Source organism: Branchiostoma belcheri, unplaced genomic scaffold (genome assembly GCF_001625305.1).
Source record: "Branchiostoma belcheri isolate BF01 breed outbred unplaced genomic scaffold, Haploidv18h27 scaffold74, whole genome shotgun sequence".
NCBI lineage: Eukaryota > Metazoa > Chordata > Leptocardii > Amphioxiformes > Branchiostomatidae > Branchiostoma > Branchiostoma belcheri.
The window spans coordinates 757115-778930 of NW_017804398.1; the positions used below are offsets into that span (position 1 = coordinate 757115).

At 40.8% G+C, this 21816-nt stretch overlaps 3 protein-coding genes across 3 annotated transcripts in view; all 3 read right to left on the reverse strand.

Annotated features, from left to right (window-relative positions):
- Nucleotides 1-2690, reverse strand: part of LOC109485226 — a 16395-nt gene extending 13705 nt beyond the window's left edge. Inside the window, exons 1-6 of the mRNA XM_019788673.1 lie at nt 2568-2690; nt 1923-2027; nt 1527-1736; nt 1003-1131; nt 490-610; nt 203-288 (exon numbers count right to left, since the gene is read on the reverse strand). Coding sequence (XP_019644232.1) covers nt 203-288; nt 490-610; nt 1003-1131; nt 1527-1736; nt 1923-2027; nt 2568-2639 — 723 coding nt within the window. The 5' untranslated portion in view covers nt 2640-2690. The remainder of the gene's footprint in view (nt 1-202; nt 289-489; nt 611-1002; nt 1132-1526; nt 1737-1922; nt 2028-2567) is intronic.
- A 1775-nt stretch (nt 2691-4465) lies between these two features.
- LOC109485227 lies at nt 4466-7369 on the reverse strand. Its single transcript, XM_019788674.1, has 7 exons — nt 7276-7369; nt 6782-6899; nt 6352-6472; nt 5884-6118; nt 5521-5731; nt 5050-5246; nt 4466-4689 (listed from the first exon to the last, which is right to left on the reverse strand). The coding sequence occupies exons 1-7, from the start codon at nt 7367-7369 to the stop codon at nt 4466-4468; spliced, it is 1200 nt and encodes a 399-aa protein (XP_019644233.1).
- LOC109485228 (polycystic kidney disease protein 1-like 2) lies at nt 6698-21756 on the reverse strand. Its single transcript, XM_019788675.1, has 27 exons — nt 21732-21756; nt 21055-21191; nt 20440-20562; nt 20229-20324; nt 19944-20051; nt 19355-19533; nt 19178-19243; nt 18895-19002; nt 18354-18567; nt 17917-18037; nt 17384-17582; nt 16994-17145; nt 16305-16492; nt 15833-15910; nt 15582-15677; nt 15323-15457; nt 14952-15120; nt 14408-14590; nt 13960-14105; nt 13497-13692; nt 12840-13105; nt 12380-12475; nt 11954-12109; nt 10878-11066; nt 7979-8230; nt 7276-7434; nt 6698-6899 (listed from the first exon to the last, which is right to left on the reverse strand). Exons 2-25 carry the CDS (start codon nt 21130-21132, stop codon nt 8123-8125), a joined length of 3450 nt encoding a protein of 1149 aa, XP_019644234.1. The 5' UTR covers nt 21133-21191; nt 21732-21756; the 3' UTR covers nt 6698-6899; nt 7276-7434; nt 7979-8122.
- Nucleotides 21757-21816: the final 60 nt, after the last annotated feature.

Sequence of the window (21816 nt, forward strand, 5' to 3'; positions counted from 1 at the left end):
CATACATACATACATACATACATACATACATACATACATACATACATACATACATACATACATATATATATATATTCCATTTCTTCATCAGACTCAATACACAGATCAAGCTTTCTCTATTTCCTTATCATTTTCATTAGAAAAAGAAACTTAAGACTCTACATGTTAAGTCAACATGTACATGACTGATTAAGTCACTTACGGCGACCAGAACGTCTGAGTAGACAAGTCCATTGTTGTGGTCTTCCCTGGCTGCTTCTGCAGCTGGTTTTAAGGCACCAGCTATGGCTAGAGGCAAATAGGCAGAATTTTTTAAATTAATGAAACTTCCCTTCAAATCACTGACAAAACGTAGGCTAATAAAAAATTATAGTATGTACTCACAAGGAAAGTGAAATCATTGTCAATCAATCAACATAGGCCATTTAAGTGCAACAGAAAACTGGAATTGCATAGTTTCCCAGTCAGTACATTGTATGTACTACATACTGGTAAAGGCTGCCCCACAGGCCACATCAACCTCATCAGCAGAGAGAACTGTGGGAGTCCCCGCAGCCACACGGTCATGCAGGTCTTTCACCACAAAATGGGTCTTGTTTGAGGCAGAGACCTGTTATAAATGTTTTTTAAGGTAACATTTGCATTACGTTACATTTGCACTGCATTACAGAACCAAACATTTCAGACTTTGGGAAGTGTTCTGGGTTTTTGTGACCTTCAACTTTATAAATATACTAGATTTCTTGATTCTTACTTATTGACCTGTCATCCTCCAACAGACATAATAACAGACACAGCTCAGCTAAGTTACCCAAAACAATACACTTCTCTATGCTACATGTACCTACCCAGAAATAATATCCTTGTTGAGCCTGCAATGTTATAGGAAAACTTTGAACACACAAAGAAAGAAAAGAAATGATTGTGGCTATTCCCCTGTTGGGTGCTGCTAAGGAGCGTAACACTAAGAGTTCCTCTAGCGGATATGTACATCGTTCTTACCATTGCTAAAGGTGTCAGTAGATCACCCACAGATGTAGCCACTGCCAGGGCTCTCAGTGTTGCCAACTGGACATCATAGTCATTGGAGGTGTCAATGTTGTCCAGTTTGGTGATTACTTTCTCCAACAGCTGGACAAACAACAAGAGGTAATGTACGTAATGTATGTATGCATGGTGTCCGAAGGTTTGTGATAACCTACAACTTTATTTCCCAGTGTTCCTAGTTTTACATTTTGTCACATAACTGTAACTGTACCTGTGAACTACAAGCACATGTAACCTCCATTCATGTTTATCTACCACTTGTCTTTGAGATACATGTATCATGTATCTCCAGTGAAGCACTGCCCAGGTATACACAGTTAAGAGATGCAGGAGTGCATTATACCAGGGCTGCCTTGGGTTGAACTTTTTCAGGGTGGCAGGGTGACCTGGTGGGATTATGTTAGTTGACATTTCAGAGCTGGTGTGAAATGTAGTTTATCAGACATATATACAGATTTGGATTATGTATACCATCTTACCTGTTTTAACTTGTCCTTTATTCCAGGCCCTACTCCGCCCCCTTGCCCATTATTTCCCTTGCCGATGTTCACTGCCACTGCCGCAATGCTTGTTGCCAGAGCAGCTGCTCCAATTTTGTTCCCTCTATCCAGATTCTTGCTGAAAGCGCTGTCTGGACCATCCAGGAGCGGAGGGGCCCAAACTTCAATAGGATCAGCAGGTGGGCCAATCTGTCATACAGATAAACACATTTCAGGAAAACAAACTTGATGAGGTGAAGAAACCCTGCTGCCTTTGGTTTTATGTTTAATCTTTACAAAACAATTGCTTTTGGACCAATCTACAGTCAGCACTGAGTAGAGGTGGCCACCTAGTTTAACTGTACCATGTAAATGTCTAAAATAAATACAACTTACTGTAATAGAAAAGTCCACCTCTAGTTCCTGAAACTCCACACATGTGACCTTGACCTTGAAGTTCACCACGCCAGAAGGCAGGAGACTTATAAGGCTGTAATGAGCCTGCAAGAGACATGACATGTCTTATATCCTATCATTTCAAAGTCAAAAGAAACTCTCTTTATAAATCAATCATCGGCAGTAAACTGCTGATGGTACATAAATGATCTAAAACCATTAGCAGCTCACAGAGAACACATTCTTACCATAATGATTTATATAATATAATAACCACCCACACAAATATGCCTGTCCCTGGTGCTGAAAACCATCCACACACAGGAAAAAAACCTGTCCTTGGTGCTGAACACACACAACCTTCCACACACAAAACCACAACTGTCCTTGGTGCTGAACACCTTACACATATAAACACACATCTGTCCTTGTTGCTGAACACCTTCAACCAATAAGTACACACCTGTCCTTGGTGCTGAACACCTTCAACACACAATCACACCTGTCCTTAGTGCTGAAAACCTTCCACATACACACATATGCACACATATCATCTCTATCTCTCTATCTCTCTTTCTCTCAAGTTTGCTGGCAAAACATCTTCTATCAATTCAGCACAAAATCTGATTGATAATCAATACCTACCAATCCAGTGTAAGGGCCTACATAAGGAGGAGTTGTGAGGACAGGTGTTGTTGGGAAGGCAACAGCAGCCATTGCGATTCCATCTGCCCACCACAGGAACTCGTAAGTCAGTGGGTGAAGGTCATACTGAAATTCTGCAGGCACATTAAGTGAACTTTTATAAAAACTATAGACTTTACAAAAATCTTAAGACTCCAAAATGTTTAGGACTACACACTTCCTTTCACTACAGGCTATTAAGCAACTGATGAGCAACCAAATATTTAACAGATTGCTCAATGAATTTTATAGACTAACAAATTTTAAAGCACATTTTGAGTCTTTGTTGTCTTTTAAATCGTACTTTTACACTAGTAATCATTTTCCAACGATTATAAAATATAGGGTCATACAACATTGGTCGCTCAACAGTTGCTCAGCAATTGTCATCCTGTGCAAAGGAGGGCCTTAAGCAAGTTAGACTTATTCTAGTAAACATACCATCACAGGAGACACAGGCTGACTCCAGGACAAGCGGCAGAGCTGGTACAATCCGACAGGGATTGTCATTGGGCTTGGTGAATGTCACAACGTAAGCACTGTACTCTATGTAGTTTGTGGTTGCCACACCTCCAACAAACAGTGTTGCACGCATTGTGTAGGTTCCCAATTTCTGTAAATAGATATGTAAGAACACTGCAAACTACCCTCCTATAGATTGTGTAAACTACATATTTGGCCATGATAATCAATCAATGCCTTGTTGTGACTTTCTTCTATTCTAACAGAAACTTAAACATGTTTTAGAACAACTACATATTAATCACATTGAAGAAACCATAGTGACCATAATAAATACTTCCTTTAAGGAGTGTTCAAAAGATATCAGTTACTGATTCAGAAAGGCTTTTGCATATCAACCCAAATGAGTGTGTTGCACCATGTGACAGTTTACCACACTGTTTAAGTTAACATTAAGCACACTGAAGTAGGCTTTGGCTACCAATTCTTCCTTGGTTACGGGGGGTTAGGCAAAAGGAAGAAGGTTATATGACATGTCAGAGGTCAGAGGTGGCAAGGTTTGAGTGCGACTGACACAGATAAGGTTAAACTAATATGCAGTAATAAAGTATGCATCTTTTACTTCCTAAATTCATCATCTATTGGAAAATGACATCTGACTTTAAGCTGACTTAAACTAAATTTGAGAACATAATTATCATGCACACTCACTGTAAATGTGAAGGCCAGTACTTCCACAGTGGGTCCAGTGTCGGTCCCTTCTGTTGTGTCTGTGGCCCAGTTGATACCAGTGAAGCCAGCAGGTGCTACAGGAACTGTCCAGACGATATTTCCCACCATGGTGGTCACCACCTCCAGTTTGAAGTTGTACCATGCTAGAACTCTCCCATGGTTGCAGTTTCCACGGCAGCTGGACAAACATTTTTTTTTACAATTAAGAATTAAGTCACTGAACTTGTAAACCACACAGTCTAGAACTGTGGCCTGACTATATCACACTTCTAGCAACCCTTCTGCTGGTCAGGCCCCTACAGAAGGCACTATCAGCCCCTGACAGTGAAAGATTGTGTAACATGGGCTATCTCAAACTGTTACTGGGATATATAATCCCTGTGCTGGTCTAAGAATGTGTGATGAGGAAAGATGATTGGCATAAAATATATGTCATTGAAAGTTGCTGTACTCTATGTTGTAACTGTTAGATAATAATGCTGTTAAGTAAACAAAATTACTGATTAGATAGTAAATTAGTTGATCAAATAATTGTGGTCAGACAACCCGTTAAGGTAATTTAATAAATTTTACAGTTTACCTCTCCTTTGTTAGAAAAGAAAGATACAAGAAATTAAAGAGCATCACAGAAAAACAGAAGACATGGCAGAAAAAAGAGTTCATGGTTACAAGATGAACAAGTCGATCCCTGGAGGTACGAGTTCTGTGATGATGGAGTGGGTTCCAGGCAGGCGCCCTGGGTAGGAGATCTCCACCGTGTGTTTGATGATGGCTCCCGGAGCACCATACAGGTGGGGCTGACCAGCAGCACCGTCGGTGAAGTCACAGACATAGTCCCCTATGGGAGTGGGCTGTGCAGGGGAAGCTTCAATGTTGATTGGGATTGTCACTGGGAAAACATACATATATTACATAGACTTTTATTATCGTTATTATTCACATATTATATTGGTCTCAATGGTGAAATACCCCAGGATTCTGCCTCAAGTGGCATCTGGTGGTCTCTCAAACATACAAGTTTTCAAAATTATAAATATGGTAGATACATACCTGACCACCGGGTTACATACATCCACCACTTTGAAAAATGGACCCAAAGAGCTCTTCAAAGCCCAGTATAATGCACATCATACTTGGTGTTGCAAAGACAATTTTTCAGAGTGGCAGAGACATGTAACGTGGCGGATAAATTTTAATGGAGGTTATAAGGTTAATGTTAGGAGGAAATATACACTTATCAAACACACACCCGTGCAGTAGCCCAAATGGCAGAAAGCCACTGGACGAAGGTAGTAGACGTAGAATCCGGAACAAGCCATGGCCAATATCCTCCAGGTAAAGGCACAGGTGTCGCCGTTCCATTCAGCACATGCTGTTCTGCACACTGGACCCTCTGACAGTGCAGGCTGGGGGCCGTCCATCCACACTCCTGCACGTGTGCCGCATCTGTATCAGCACAAGGTAACAACATGAGGAATGCTTTATCAGGATGAAAATACATGAATTGCAGCCTCAGGCTGAATTACATGATATGTGATAATTTCTTATAGCAAGATTGAGCTATGACAATTGAATCAATTTGTGATTTGAAAGCTTCACAGTCAAGCATAACATATGATTACTGAACAGATAATATTTGATGTGCCATATAGCCAGTTAATGTTATCAAAATATTATGGGACAGTGTTACAGGAAGTCTTAGAAGATGAGAAATACAAACCGATAATTGGAGCCTGGAGGTGTGTTAGCCAGGTGGTTACCTGCCGCCCCTTCAAAACGATACCAACCGGCTGTCCATGTGAAGGGACCCCCATTGGCATTTTCATTTCCATCACAGTGTTCTGTACCTGGTGTAAGATGGTCAAAGACAGTGGCGAGGTCTCGCCAATCATCAGTCAAGGATGTGTAGCTGGTGCAAGCATCTGACGTCACTGTGTGATAAAAAAGAGACTTAAATTTTCTGTGTGACAACTGGTGGAGGTAACATTAGTGGAGGTAACATTACTTAAGCAATGCATAATTTATAAATTATGGCAACTGGGTAGGTTTAGCTGCAAGTATATAATTATAATATAATGACTACCAGCTGTTGGTAGCTGCAGAATTTCGTAGGTCCATGCGTAGTTGAAGTCGAGGATACCCAGGTTGCCCTCAGGGTCCCAGGAGTACCAGGCGTCCACTGTGTAGTCGTCGAAGTGTACCATACGTCTGGTCCCCCCGACAATGTGAGCGACCAGGGCTTCTTCTACTGCCTCCAGCCAGGTCTGCTCCATGTAGGTGTGCAGAACTCCTGATGTCTCTGTCACCGTCACTTGGAGCTGTGAGGAACAGAAAAGGTGTGCCATAACACCACAACTGGCCACAACTGACCACAACCAGGTCTAGTATACAAGGTACATGGCTTTTTGGGGCAACAACCTTCAAGTTATGTGATGTTCTGAATACATTGTCTAATGCAATTATGAATAGAAATGGAATTATCAGGTAAATATTTAAGGCTTACCTGTGTTTTCTATTCATAAGCATCTATATTAGACAATGTACACATTACCTCAAGTAGGAGGACACCGCTGCTGACTGTGTCAGCAGGGATGGTGAAGTCTTCTGCATCCATCACAAGAGCAGGAACAGTCTCCACAGTAATCTGAGTAGGAGTGTCAGGGTCATCCAACCTACATGTAATACATATTTAATATCAAGTCGGATACTTGTTATGTCTTGTCCTGAAATTGTTCTCAATCACTCAGATGAAGGATAGTGGGTACTATCTGAAATGTCTCAGAGCATTATTCACTCACTTGATTTTTTTTTTTATGTAATAAATGTTCTTCCTGGATGTCTGGACTTCATTGAAGTCTGGCAATCAAAACCATGCCTACCTGTACAGCATCCACTTCCAGGTCGTGGTTGGGTTTCCATTGGTGCACTGAGCTGCCACATGGCTTGTGAATGGGACAGCATGCTTTACCTGAAACACCAACCGATTTTCCAGTGGCCTTAGCCCCTCGAAAACCACGGCATCCACTGTGCATGCACTGACAACTGTTGTACCATCATCCAGGCAGGAAGGCTGGATGAGGGATGTGGGGCAGATGACAGCTAGGCGTGGGAAAGAGAAACAAATGTATGATAATCAATTTCAAATTGTTTTCTTTTGCATGTTTGCATGTTTCTTTTGACCAATGGCAAACAGTGGCCAATGCCTAATGGATTATATAATGTACTATCTTGCTGTTTAGTTAGAACTTTATCAACAGAGGATCTGCTTGGAGATTAGTTTGGCTATTGGTTACAGGATTGGGCAGAAGAGAGAAGATTAATGCTGATGACTTATATCTTGTCTGACACTGACTTCTTCCCTCGTGACATCAATAAATAAAAAGCAGACAGCAGACCAATTTGAGTACATGATCTGTATTTCATGAGTAAGCAAACTTATTAGAAACATTAACAAACATGTAGCCTTCTTACTCACATGCACATAGGTTGGTGACATCGCTGTTCTGGTGCTCACACACACAGTTGGTACAGGGCACGCCCGTGTCTGTCCCCTCGTGGCACGTACACATCTTGCCTGAACCATCGTAGCAGGGTGACAGTTGGGAATACACACCAACAGCAAGGCTCAAGATTACTGCTCCATAAAAGAAAAGAAAATGACAGAAGGCAACAATGTCAATGTTTCCTATATTCAGTAGTGCTTTTAGCAACTTTCAGACATGGAGGACGTTTCTGCAGTGTCAAGTGTCATTTTGATTATTTTTCTCAGATACATGTACAAACAATACATTTTTTTGGCTGTCTAGTGTTTGTGTTAATTCCTGAACCAACATACAAGCAGTCTGGTTATTTCAATCAGCTGATAGAATTCTAACAAACAGGCTTGCAGCAATGCAAAGAATACAGTAATACACATGAACATTATTGTCAGTATCTGCCCTCATACTTCTAACCCATATATTTATGGGAATTGTTATACTAATACCTATCATTTCTTTTAATGTCTTCCGATGTGTTAACTACATGTATCGCTCTTAAAATACTTCAAGAAAGAAATCAATTGGTAGTGCCGGGACCGACCACTATAGATTTACATCATAATTCACCTGACTGGTGGGTATTTTGTTGTTAGGACATCAACACAGTTTGAAAAGAATCACTGGGTGTAAAATCCATACCTAAAGCAGACAGCCATTGCCAATGTTTTCGTAGAGGGTCCAGGTCGATGCAGCACCAGCGATGAAGCATCTTGTCTCTCAATCCTTGATATAGGCTATGACGAGGAATGTCAGTGTAGGTTTCCAATGATGCAAAATGAGCAGTCACCAGGAAAAGCTCAGAGTCCCTGATGACTGCAGAAATGCTGGCTGGTCGATGCCTTTGTCACCGCATGGGTGTGTACCAAACAACATGGTTGTGCTTGACGTGATCTGTAGAAAAGATATAGCAATTATAATAAAAGCAATTATCCATACAGTCACTCAAACTGTCACTTAAGCACATGAAGTAGAATACTCCAGGAACTCTGGAGCTGAGCCTGTGTTTACTTGATGTGCTGAGGGTTATTGACCCCCACCCCAAGATGTGGGATGGTAACCGTCAGTGGACTGGCCACTGGAGCGTGATGCCAGGCTATATTTCAGAACAAACAACAGTACTACCAGGTATGCAGACATATCATACCCAAAAGTGCCACTGCAGTACCTTAGAAAGCTGCAAGAATGCTCATTATCAATTTTGAACTTCATATTCCCAACCCCAACCTACCAAAGAAGTATATTGTGAAAATGCATCACCAATGTCAAAAGTTATGAATCCTGTCTAGACTAAGTCTATTTCCATCATAAAAGGCCCGCAGCTATTTCAATGAATGCTACACTAGGTCCCTATTGCCCAAACACCCGATGTATATCCTACTCACAAATGAAGACCATAGCATGTCCACAACATGAGAAATCATACCCATGTACACTGCTGCAATACCACACAAAGCTGCTAGACCTTTGTCATCCCAGCCCCAACGTACATTTTGTACCTACAAATTTAATTAACTTTGCGATACACACCCAATTTTATAACCGTTTAAACAACCGCCAAGCCCTATATACATGTACATGTATGGTGCATGTACATGTACCTATTACACAATTAACCTTAAAGTTTTTGAAGAAGATAAGAATGTTCAATCTAAAGAGATGCAGTCTGTGTACTAAAATTTTCATGCAGTATCAGTAATCATCGAGGTGTGTATACCTCAGATACCTGGATGTCCAAGACAGTTTAAGAGGGATTTGATAACCCCATTTTCTCAAAGTGGCAGTCTTAGGGAATTTGGCAGAATTATAAGAGTTGATGTTACATTATGGTATTTGTGCTGAACTGAGCACAGCATCACTATGGATACTGGATGACCTCTTCCAATTATGCTTACTAAAGATATGGTTTAAAGTGTTTTCGAGAATATATAAAGAAACAGTGGGAGTGTACAATTTGGGAATCTGTCATACTCAACAGACTACAGAACTAAAAGTGTGTCATCAAGCAACACTGCGAAGCTAATAAAGTGGCCTTCACCTGTCAGTGTGCATTGTGATACTGTATGAATTATAGTGTCTTTCTTTATTCCGCTTGTCTAGACAATATTTACAGTGGAAGAAAAAAGAATCAGACAGAGGAAGAAATGGGCAGACAATAGGGACCCATTATGCTAAGGGACTACATACAAAACTGATGCAGCATGATAAATTAGGAGTGACATGTTTTTCTTTCACTGCAGGAGAGTTAAAGTTGTTGCCTTGGTGACTGCGTCACAGGTGTACGTAGGAAAGGACACACCTATATCTGATATCCCCTAGAGACAAACCTTCCCATATGAACCTTTTTGTTTTGAAGAAATTACTGCAGCTACAGTATCCAAATTATGGACACTTTAAAGTAGAGATCGGGCATCATAAAATCCTCTACAAGGACAGTGTAATACATGACTTCAGCCACTGCTCTATTCTTTGCATAATTTATTAATGTCATACTAGTACTACTAGTGAGTGAATGTTGTCTTATTTCTTATATTGTTATCAATCCATCACTGAATATGTACAGATTACTGAGTCTCAATATGCTATCAAAACTGCAAATGCAGGAAATTACACAACACCCTGTACTTCTTCCATTCTACTATCATGATTGTGGTCTCACAGAGAATAAATGATTCGTTAAAGCATGCAAGAAAAATGTCCAAGATGTCACGACATCACAAACAAGTCAGTTAGTACCTCATAGAACATTGAATTACTTAAAACAATTCAACATGAATCAGTTAATATGTGTCAGTTGATATATGTTGACATTTACTAATATGTGAAAGTATGTTAAGATTTTACCTAAATAGTATACACCATGTGTTATGTACATGTAGATGATGACAAATGAGTAACCTGGTGTGTCAAGTTTGGCAAGAACCAGTAAAAATTTGACCTCTATACATGTAGACATGGGTATTACAATCTTAACCAGAACAAACCAATCATAATATGACATTACAAATTTGGTGCCAAAAGCTGCCTTAGCAGGAAGGTTAATTTGCAGTACATGAACAAGAGCAAACAACAAGTGATTCAGAAATATTTCCTTGCCATACATTTAATATACTTTTATCATGCCCTGTTCTTATATTTGATAGTAAATATCAGTGTCCAATTTATACAATTCATTACAGCTCTCAATATTATACCTTTACTATATACAGTTATCATCATATTGTTTATGACTTATTAGAGTATAAGTATGACAGTTATTTATAAAGGTAGGTTAGTCTCTTAGCATTGTTAGATATTAGCAATATCAGATTATTCCATATAAATATCATGTACAATTTGCCATACATTCTTGAGTGTACAAATGTAGTGCAATAAAATTCTTTTTCTATAAACATGTTGATATAGTCAACTACTCGCAAATCTGCCTGAGGGCTATGAGAAATCCTTTTGGAATAAATCAGAATCTACTCCCATACTCCAGGGCATTATTGGTATGATTGAATGTTTCCCTGTAAACCCCGGGATCTCCCCACAGGCTCACTTGATAACTGTTTGACCTGTCTCGGTGCCTCCTTGTATCCTGGGAGGTCTCCCGTGCCTGCTTCTTCACGCGTTGGCGCACGAACGCCATCATCCTCAACTTCTGCACCTCTGTGTTCACATTTGCGTCCGCGTACGTGTCCATCAGGATGGCCATGAACATGGTCATCAGGAAAAACTGCATGGTAACCTACAAACAATATATATAATATATAGTCACACCACATGCAGTGAGTAGTTACTTCTGCAGTGTTTGAAACACAATTAGTTTTTCACCAAAGTTACAGTGATGCTGTCGGCAATACAATGTCATGTGGACAATGTCATTGACAAGTATACCTCAACAAATTTGACCTATCATCTGTTAGCTATACTTCAGTTATACAGCACCAAGGACAGTGTCTGTGTGGTAGTTTTCCAGCACTAAGGACAGGGACAGTAGTGTCTGTGTGGTAGTTTTCCAGCACTAAAGACAGGGACAGTAGTGTCTGTGTGGTAGTTTTCTAGCACTAAAGACAGGGACAGTAGTGTCTGTGTGGTAGTTTTTCAGAGCCAAGGACAGGGACAGTAGTGTCTGTGTAGTAGTTTTCAAGCACTTAAGGCAGGGACAGAAGTGCCTGTGTGGTTGTTTTTCAGCACCAAGGACAGGGACAGTAGTGTCTGTGTGGTAGTTTTTCAGCACCAAGGACAGGGACAGTAGTGTCTGTGTGGTAGTTTTCCAGAACTAAAGACAGGGACAGTAGTGTCTGTGTGGTAGCTTTTTTAGCTCCAAGGACAAGCAGTAATGTCGATGTGGTAGTTTTTCAGCACCAAGGACAGGGACAGTAGTGTCTGTGTGGTAGTTTTTTTTAGCACCAAGGACAAGCAATAATGTCAGTGTGGTAGTTTTCCAGCACCAAGGGCAGGGACAAGGACAGTAGTGTCTGTGTGGTAGTTTTTTTTAGCACCAAGGACAGGCAGTAATGTAGATGTGGTAGTTTTTCAGCACCAAGGACAGGGAAAGTAGTATCATTTATTAACTAAATTACAACCCCTGTCAATTAAACAAATAAGGGCAAATAAGGGCCCACTCATCACCTGAAAAAGGAAGAAGAAGATGGGGCCATAGATCCACGACACTTCTGTCAGCTCTGCTGTGTCAAAACTGCCGATGGTCATGAGGCAGATGGAGGCCAGACTGCTGCCGATGCTGCTGTAGGTCTGCAGGTTAGCCCCAAACAACAGGCTGCCCATCTGAAGAACACACAACAAATGTACATGGCGTCATTCCTTACAGATTTATTTTCATTTATTGACAAAGCTCCAGTTACTGTAGAGTACCCAGCTGTTGCTGTGCTGTGTACCTACAAAGCTGTTGTGTTATGCCTGAGTGTGGCTATAAGTATAACGATACAGAAACAGGCACAGTGTACATAACTGATTTAGGTGAGTCAGTTTCTTGAGGAAGGGTGCTTGAAATTATTTTCTTTAAAAAAACAACAACAAACAAATGATAATGAATACCTGAGTGTACGCCATCAGTATAATAGCCACGACCATCATGAAGCCAGTCAGTGGTTTGAAGGACGTACTGATGGTGCCAAACAGGACCTGCACAACCTGTGGTTAACATACATGTGCAAATAATAAATCTCATAATAATTATTGTGTTTAACATGTTTGAAATACTGCTGCCAGTGCTGGTAGGAATATTTTTGCTTTCTAAATGTGTTATTGAGTTTGAGACATCTCTTGAAACAACCAAACATATGGTAACCACACAACTTTAGGGAATGGAAAATCTAAGATATTCAAGCAATGCAACTCCAAGACATAAGGCAGCTTGCAGGGAAGTTGGCAAAGTGGAACGAAATGGAAGTCTGATTGCAGCCCGAGGTTGATACAGCGACTACACTGTGCTGCAGAACACAGTTAATCATCATTCATCAAAAGAACCATTATGATAGCAATGATTTATTGTCACCTTGTTGAACCTGATGAGCCGAACCAGCTTGAGGGTGACACAGCAGATCAGGGCAGCAGTCACGTACGTGTACACCTCCACCCAGCCAGCCGCACGCCGGTACACCGAGAACTGGGTGTGGCTGCCGGGTTCACTGACCTGGTCGATCACCGACTGGGTCTGGAAGTACACGGCCAGGGTGGAGAAGCCGGCCAGGATGACGAGAAGCTCCACCCAGTTCCACACATCCTGCAGGTACTCAAATGGACTGGCTACCAGCTGCTTTCCTGGGGGGAGGCGGTTGAGACAGCTGTTTAGCAAAGTGTAGTTCTCAATTGAATGAATAAAAAAAATTAGAAATAACCGAGGCTCTCATCTACAAATGTATCTCCCAGTCTAATTATTTGATGATTGGGGCACCCAAGAAGACCTGACAGTCCAGTTTTCTCCACCTAAGTGTCATGCTGCTCCATTCTCTGATATCGTCTCCCACTTTTTCCATTGCCTACTCTTTCTTAATCTCTTGACTCTTTGTATGACAATTTCTGCTAGTCCCAATGACTGGGACACGTGGTCACATTCCTAACAAATTTTTTATAGCGCATCTTGGTATTGGTTATTATTCAGTATCCTTTAACAAATAAGGTAAATTCAGTTATTTTTGTGTACAATACATACCTTCTCTGTACACAAAGATGAAGAGGAACAGCACCATGACACCCTTCAGGGCTATCAAGAGGATTTGGGAGGTCTGGAAGAGGCGAAGTGTGGAGATCGAGGCTGAGGGGAAGGCGTTTCCGTAGTAGGTAAACTCCACCAGGAACGTCACCACGGAGAAAAGGTTGGCATCGGGGTTGTACAGGGTCGTTTCCACCTGAACAGAGTTAAAGAAACCATTAACATGTACAGATATATCAGATTGTATACTTTTGAAATAATCCTCATTAGAGTTCCACTTGTCTTGCTTTGTCTTTCTTGATGCCTGATAACACACCTATTCCTGGTGCTGAACACACTTCAGATAATACATACATGTACAGTACCTGTCCCTGGTGCTGAACACCATCCACACACAGACATGTTTGATGTTAAAACATTAGAAAAACTTGCAGACATGTGGTATAACAATGATGTTACTTACCATAACAGCCCGAGTGTTCTGATCCAGCCAGCCCCCATCCTGCAGGAGCTGTTCCTGTGTTAGGTTAGAGAAGCGGACAGATGGATCCAAACTTGTGCTGTAGCCCCCTCCAGTGTAGGTTCCATGCTCACCAAATGTTGGAAACCCTAAATAAATATAACACAGTAAACATTAGCAATGTAGGCAAGTAAAAAATTATGCTTCTTCCTGTTTTTGCTGCTGAAGTGATGTTTTAAAACACTGATGCATATTTTGACTTTTGGGCAAATCATCTCAATTCCTTCATAGATTTGATTCTCAAAAGGATCTTACGAAATACTAATATGTAGTTAATCCTTTTACTAATGAAGACTACAATATACTAATCAGAAATATATTTTAACTAGTACTAGTTCCATACAGTAGTTTCCTCCGATCAACGACCTTTTACTGCACTTTCCCGACTCACCATCAGTGAGAGATGCGAAGGTGTACACCCATGGCTTGAGCATCTCCCATCTGGTGTCAGTTGAAATGCTGCTGTTTTGCCAGCCAGTGCTGTAATTGGCTGCGTCCATGTCTGTCAGGGAGAAGCTCAGGACACAACGTGTGCCGTATGTTTGCATTCGCTCAGGCACATTACAGGGCAATCCTGGAGATAAAGGGGAATATAACTTTTTGATAGGCATTCATACATTGGATTGTTAAGAGCATACAGTCATGTAGTTTTCAAAGTCTCATACAATGTGCATTGTATTGTACAAAATGAATACAGATCTGTCAATATATTGGCATTACATGTACTATAAGTAGTGCATAAATTTGTAAATGACTCAAAATACTATCATGTCACCGTGGTGTAAATTGACTAGATTAAAACACTGTTACTAAGTGCAATCAAGAAAGAAAGACTAACAGCAAATCATTTTTATGCAATAGAATGAACACTTGAACAACTTCACAACGACTTACTAGGAAGGAAAATTCCACAAGCGAAAGAAAATATTTCTTACCAGGCTCCAGTCTGACCTGGCGCATGGCAGCTGTCCCCACTAACCAGGACTTCCCGTTCCCCATAATGACCCGTGCAGGGTTCACCATGCCGTTGTACCAGGAGTCCTGATACAAGGTTGGGAGGAGTCCAGCCTGCAGCCATGTCCAGAATGACTCCACATCTGCAACCTAGACATAAAGATATGATGCTTGGTATCATGCATATTTATGTGTCCTTGTTATAAGTATTTTATCAAACAGCACATGAAACCCACCATCTCTTGACTATGAGAGAACCATTTCTATAGTAATTATTGACATGTAGTCTTGTCCTTAGTGCTGAAATGATATCCACTGAGTAAAATGCATGTAGGATGTTGATTGTTCTTACCTCCTCGAATGTGAGTTCCTCTGTCTCGTGAAGAAGTGAGTTTCTGACTGACTCGTTCATGTGAAAAGCCATGGGATCTTTTTCATTGTAGGCAATCATCGTCACCACCAACACGAAGATCACAAACAACCATACCTATAACACAACATACATTTCAGGCATTAAATAATACATAATGTGTGTAGCCCAAAGTGGAGCATGCTTATTTTTCTACTTATTCTACATGTAAGTGAGCACCAAGCAAAAAACAGAAGAGAACCTCAATAATTGCACTGCGCCTTTTCTTATCCTCCAGTTTCTTCAGCCTTGCCTCTGAGAGCTCTGCTTTTCCAGGGGGCAGTGTCACCACTGGCATCTGTGGGGAGGACACAAAATACTTCAATACAAAAATTGAGAGAACACCCACACAGTTGGGAAATCAATTCAACAACTTTTTTCTCTCATCACTAGGAAAAGCTACTAGAAGTTATGTTTGAGAACGCATCCTTGATGCTGAAGATATGCTCCTACCCTGTCTCTTTTGGTAGGGAGGTACTCTTCAGTCTTGTGCAGAGGAGAAGGTGCAGGGTCTTCCTCTGTGACTGGTGACTGCAACACAACAAATGGAGACACATGTAAGACACATGCATCATAGACACAACACTAACTTTTACAGGCCTGGTCACACCTGCCCTTGGTGCTGAACACTATCCACACACAAACAGGTTGTGAACATATACACAAACATATTCAACTTATCTTTGGTGTTGAACACCATCCACAAAAAAACACCTGTCCTTGGTGCTGAACACCATTCAAACACAGCCAAAAATGTATATCATATATTAACAATTTTTATGTGTGCATTTGACAGATCTCTAGTGCAGCATTATACCAGGAGATTTTGTATTGGAGATCTCTTTTGATGCATTTTTCAGAATGGCAGATGTTTGTGACCTGGTAGAATCATGTATTATGTTATATCTTGCATCAAAATCATCACCTTGATGAAGAGAGCAAAGACCACTGCCACAACGACTAGTTTGACCGGTTGAATCACAATGATGTCTGACAGGAAGGATGTGACAAAGGCGATGCACCAGGCTTCTGCCTTTGGCCTCCCAAATGACAGTGTGTACAGCACGGTGAAGAAGGCTGCAACAAAACTAGCCGACCACACCAGCAGCCAGCCTGTTGTGACAGACAGTACCGTGTGTTACACATTCATTCTCTTGCTGTTAGGGACTAATTGGTCAATACAACTAATTCAAACTATTCTCAGAACTACCAATAGGAGCTCTGGATTCTTCACTGATAGATTACGGTCCAAATTACAGAGGTTCAGGATTTTCTTTCATTATGAAAACCAGCCATTGGCACCTACAACATTTTTGATCAATTGCTTATGTCACGTATCAGTAAAATCTCGTGTGAATAAGGTCACGTGTTTGTAAACCGTAATTCTCGCGAGATCACGTTGTGAAGTGATTGGTCATTAATTATCCTGATGAAGGCGACAGTGGTCGCTGAAAATTTGATCCCTGTACAATTGTGTGTTGGAATAAAGTTCAACCTTTTACTATGATTACTACCAACACAGATGAACTTTCATGATAACACTATGAGTTCTTGGTCTGACAATAATTTTGGCCAAGATTATACTAGCCAGGTACAATGTGTCAGGAGACTCACCAGTGCATATAGCCCACCACCGCACACCTCCTTCCTCTTCCTTATGTTGTTCTTTCTGGGAATCACGACTTTTAAAACTTTTATTATCTTCATACTTCTTGGATGTTTTCTCTTTAGATTTCTTGGATGGGCTTTTGTTGGCTAGCAATGATCTGTGTAAAAACATGTGCAGAGGTCAACAACTTCATGATTCTAATAAATTAATAACTGACAGAAGCAGACACCAATAAGTGCAAACATAGGCCAGGTGCTAATCTGATTTAGTCTGAACAGTTTTGATTGTATCTGAGAAACATTCCTTGATGCTGATATCAGATTCCATCTGATTAAGTCTAATACATAGTCTAATATATTCTCTATAATGAAAATGATCATGATTGAGTAGCTCACTTTGAGTTCAAATTAAATGTCCTCTCTAGTCCTAAGGAATACATCAAGATGGGTTCTTGTGCAGAAGCCTGGGTAGATGGTGATGTGGAGAAGAATGTTTTCTGGTTGTTGAATGTTTTCTTCTTGTCCACAGGCTCAGCTGCTGCTAGCATCCAGGACTGGTGCTTCTCAGACATTGTTGCACCTTCTTCTGCAGCAGCTGATGGTATAACAGTATTTCTTTTATAGATAATCTTTAGTGTCAACCTATTTGTACCGTATGTTAAATGTAGCTTGACTGTGTCTATTCAGAAAATCATCTAACTCCTTGAAATTTTTTTGGCTTGTGAATGTATTGGAACTGTGGAGGGGGTTGTATGTGTGATTGTACCGACCACTTAGTCCAACCCAGCAAGTGCTTGATCAACTTCACGCTTCATGCTCCCTGTCAGCCAACTGTACATGTAACCAAATATCCCGTACTCTCTCTACGTCTGTTTCAAATAAACTTACATGCAATCCACAATCATCAAGATCATGAAACTTGTACGTACAAGTACTACAATGATTGTTCTTCCTCTTCTTGGATGGTTTCCTACGGGAGTGCCTAAAGAAGAAGACAATGAGGATGTTGACAGGCATGATGATGGCAGCACTCTGCAAACTGATCATCAGCTGTAGGACAGACAGACAGGTACAAATGCTTAATCCTGGCAACAGGTACAAGATGAATTTCAAACAATAAGCACATTTGCCATGATACAAATAATGTCACAAGGAAACTGAAATCAATTGTTTAGAACTTGCATACAAATCTCAAGTTTCTTGACTCAAGGTTTCATTATATCAAGAAATTCTGAATAAGATAACTGAGAAAGGCTTTCAAGTTGAAGATGGCTTTTTTAATCATTGTTGTCATATTTCTTTAAATGAAAATTTGTCTATGAACTTGACCAGGACCAGTTATACAGTTACAGTATTACTGTCATACTTTAGGGAGATCAATTGGTGGATTCATTTCAATCCCTGCAATCTGGATCTTGTCTGGAGGGTCGAAGTTGTCTCCTTGTCCGAAGAACATGATGTTGGTGACCATGGTGCTGTACAGGAGCGTCAGGCAGCAGGACAGGCGCTGGACACGGGTGAACGGACTCCGGGCAGGACGGCCTTTCACTGAGAACCACAGGTGGCTGTCGTTTACGTCTCTAAACATAGTGGTTACCATAGAATACTTAAATTCATATATTTTTGCAGGGATTTCTCAGTGTATAAGTTTGCAGTTGAAATAATTCCAGAAGAGTATACAGTAGGGCATGTACTGCATGAAAGATGGTAACATAAAGGTTTGAAAAGGGAATAGTAAAATGAGCAGGACTATGTATATGGCATTATACAATGTCATGTAGGTGCAATATACAATGTAGGGACATGCAGTGGACAACACTTTCAAGTTTGGTTGGATCAGGAGCTCAGCCTGAAAAACTAAGTTAAGTGCTGCAGTATAGGTACAACAATGTACATGTTGCCTTTACCTCGATGTCTTGGACCGGAAAAGATTCACAAATTCTGTCATCTCCTCAGGGCTGGCTACAGGGATGAGACGTTCAATCTTCCCATCACCCTCTCCAACAGCAAACCAGCTGGGAAAATCAAGTTTAGATTTTTAGAAAAACTTAGTAATACTGGAACCTTGTTAATAACCTTGACAGTTAACATATTATTTAATGCACGTATTTCTGTAGCAATGTTTTGAAAACCACAAGTAGACATATCATTTACATTTTGTAACTACTAGTACTGGGGAGGATAAATTACCTGTTGCACAAGAAGTAGACAATCCTGTTTGTACCCTTCTCCTGAACCACAATCTGACTCAGGTACCTGCACAGGAATTAAAACAGAATAGTACAAAATGACAAGGTGGCAGTTCATCACACTTTGGGCTGAATGCTTCTCAGACTTAAGACTTTAAAATCAAATGTCAGATCTTACCATTCCGGGCTGTAGCCCGTGTTGTCATGCCAAATATGGACAACATGAATCATCCCGATGATGTTCTGTGACGACACCAGGAAGGAGTCCACGCTGCCCTCTTCAAACAGTGGACGGTTCTCGTCTTGCAGTGCGATCGGTCCTGTCCGTCCATAGTCTCCAAACAGATTAATCCATACCTACAAATGAGACTAGTGGTACTCAGTTGACTTGATAATAGCTAAACTAATGCCCATAGAACAGAGTAAAGCAAAACATTCATTTGGTCAATACAAAGACCTCCTAACCACTGTAAAGAAACAAAGTGGTGTGGCCAGGTGTCACAGTCAAGTGCAAAAAGTACCATGCAAAGAACAGTCCAGGGAAGAAGAAAGAGCTGTTAGGTAACAGAAAAATGGGTGGATAATATCAGAGAATGGATCAGCATGACTCTAACTGACATGTTAATAACGTTGTAGAAAACCAAGAAGGGTGGAGAAAACTGGTTGTCAGATTTTCTGTTGTGCCTCAATGTTAGAGTTAGGGATAGATGAGATGAGATACTGATGCAAAGTGGGTGTTTAAACAAAAGGAAGAAACAAAATCTGACCGACGCTGTTGTCCCAGCACCACCTTTAAATCCTGTGTACAGAGTGACGACATACTGACACCAGGGGTCAGGGTTCAAGGTGTGACCTTGGGGTGGAGCAACACCGACCTTCAGGAAAACCAGAAGACAAAACATCTTAGATTTTGTCTTTGTCTTAGAAAATAGAATATTTCTCCTTTGATGTCTTAAAATTTCTAATTTTCAAATGCCTTTACAAAACTCTCTTTGCTGTTTACCGTTTGCAAGATGTCAATTCATGGTTTCCTGATTCAGAATTAATGATACCTTAGTCAGATCCCGCCTGTCTGCCTTTCTGGCCCAAAGGACTGCCAGGAGGTACAACAGGAAAATCACCAGGACCAGGATCAATCCAATGGGGTTCTAGGAGATACACGAATGAAAGTAACTTAATAGCACCTTGTACAAGTACACGCAAACAATTATTAAAGAACTAGCAAAGATTAAAGAGTCAGATATAGCATGTAAAAGGCTCTACCTGAAGTATGTCCTTGGTAAACACTTCAGCAAAGTTGATGGGATTTGGAGCCACCAAACCAGTAAACTTGGTGAGGTGGTCACACCGACAGTGCATGTGGGTGGTGTTGGACAGGGGTCCAGGCTGGAGGGACACGTAAAAAGAAGTCACTGGTTGTTTTTTTATCGTTAACTCATTGCAGAAGCAAGGTTAAGATTACAATAAATGAAAAAGGTGCTTGTCACTTTACAAAGCTTACATGTAGTTTTAACTATGCTTTGTAAAGTGACAAGCACATTTTGATGTAGAACAGAAAATGCTTGGAACTGTTAAAACAACAGTTACTACAATGTAGGCATAGAATGGCAACTTTTCAAAATGTTCAAAGTAGTAGTAGTAGTAGTAGTAGTAGTAGTAATAGTAGTAGTAGTAGTGGTGGTTGCAGTAGTAGTAGTAAGCCTTTGTTTAATCTCGATAAACTTGTTCAGTCAAAAATACAACCATCTTTCAAGGTCAAGGGTGAGGTCACCCATGGCAAGTTGGAAACGCTATAGCGAGGTGTACTGCTAACTGATGAGGTTGCTTGATAGTCCTTTGCAATCAAAGGGGAAATAGATTGGTTGAAAACAAACCTACCTTGCACCCATCATTATGCCACAGATGGTCTTCCTCATTGCCCCACTCATCACCAAAGTACACACACATGGTCTCCATCACATTCACAGAGAAGTTTAGGTGTATGTCTGCATCTTCTCCATCCTCAAACTGGATTCCTGATAGTAAATGAATATCTCCATTACCTGGTTAGATGTATCTGCCACTTTGAAAAATAGTATGTTTGAGATATCTCTAGTACACCACCCCCAGGTGTGCACAGTTAAGATGTGCAGGGGTGTATCTTATCTTACTAGCTGGCTGTCATTTCATTGGAGGTCTGTTTAGGTGCATTTTCTTAAAGTGGCAGATTTTGTGGATTCACTCATAGCTGTTAGTTCAGCACCAAGGACAAGACCAAGTCGAGGATTATCAGCTGCGTGTAGAGCGCCTCGGATAGTGTATTGACAATATGAAAGACAAGGCTGTCTGATCTTGTAATAGTGAAGAATTTTATAAAAAGGTTCCCACAAGCAAGCAGAGAACGAAAGAGGCAGCACATTTCAGAAACATAGTAATATTGAGAGACACTGATCTACAAGCTGATGGCATCGGAAAGCTATGCGGAAAGCTATGCAAAACAGGAGCTTCTGGACTGCCGATGTGGTTTGCGTGGTAGAGAAGAACTGGCACTCGGTATACGTCAAGTGAAGTAATACCTAGGAAGAACAGAGTCTTGTTGACTACATCGTTTTCCGTGATGTCGATGTCCGGTGGCTCCAAAAGCCAGCTGTAGGGACTGGC

Excerpts from the sequence above, each read along its gene's own strand:
- LOC109485227 (XM_019788674.1), bottom strand. The coding sequence starts at position 7,369 with ATGTGTACGTGCCACGAGGGGACAGACACGGGCGTGCCCTGTACCAAC. Across the intron at positions 5,247-5,520 it reads CCTCCAGGCTCCAATTATCG|ATGCGGCACACGTGCAGGAG; the intron begins GTTTGTATTTCT and ends GTGCTGATACAG. Across the intron at positions 4,690-5,049 it reads CCATTTGGGCTACTGCACGG|TGACAATCCCAATCAACATT; the intron begins GTGTGTGTTTGA and ends ATGTTTTCCCAG.
- LOC109485228 (XM_019788675.1), bottom strand. The coding sequence starts at position 21,132 with ATGGAGACCATGTGTGTGTACTTTGGTGATGAGTGGGGCAATGAGGAA. Across the intron at positions 17,583-17,916 it reads GAACAATCATTGTAGTACTT|CTGCTGCAGAAGAAGGTGCA; the intron begins GTACGTACAAGT and ends TTATACCATCAG. Across the intron at positions 14,106-14,407 it reads CTTCGCATCTCTCACTGATG|GGTTTCCAACATTTGGTGAG; the intron begins GTGAGTCGGGAA and ends ATATTTATTTAG.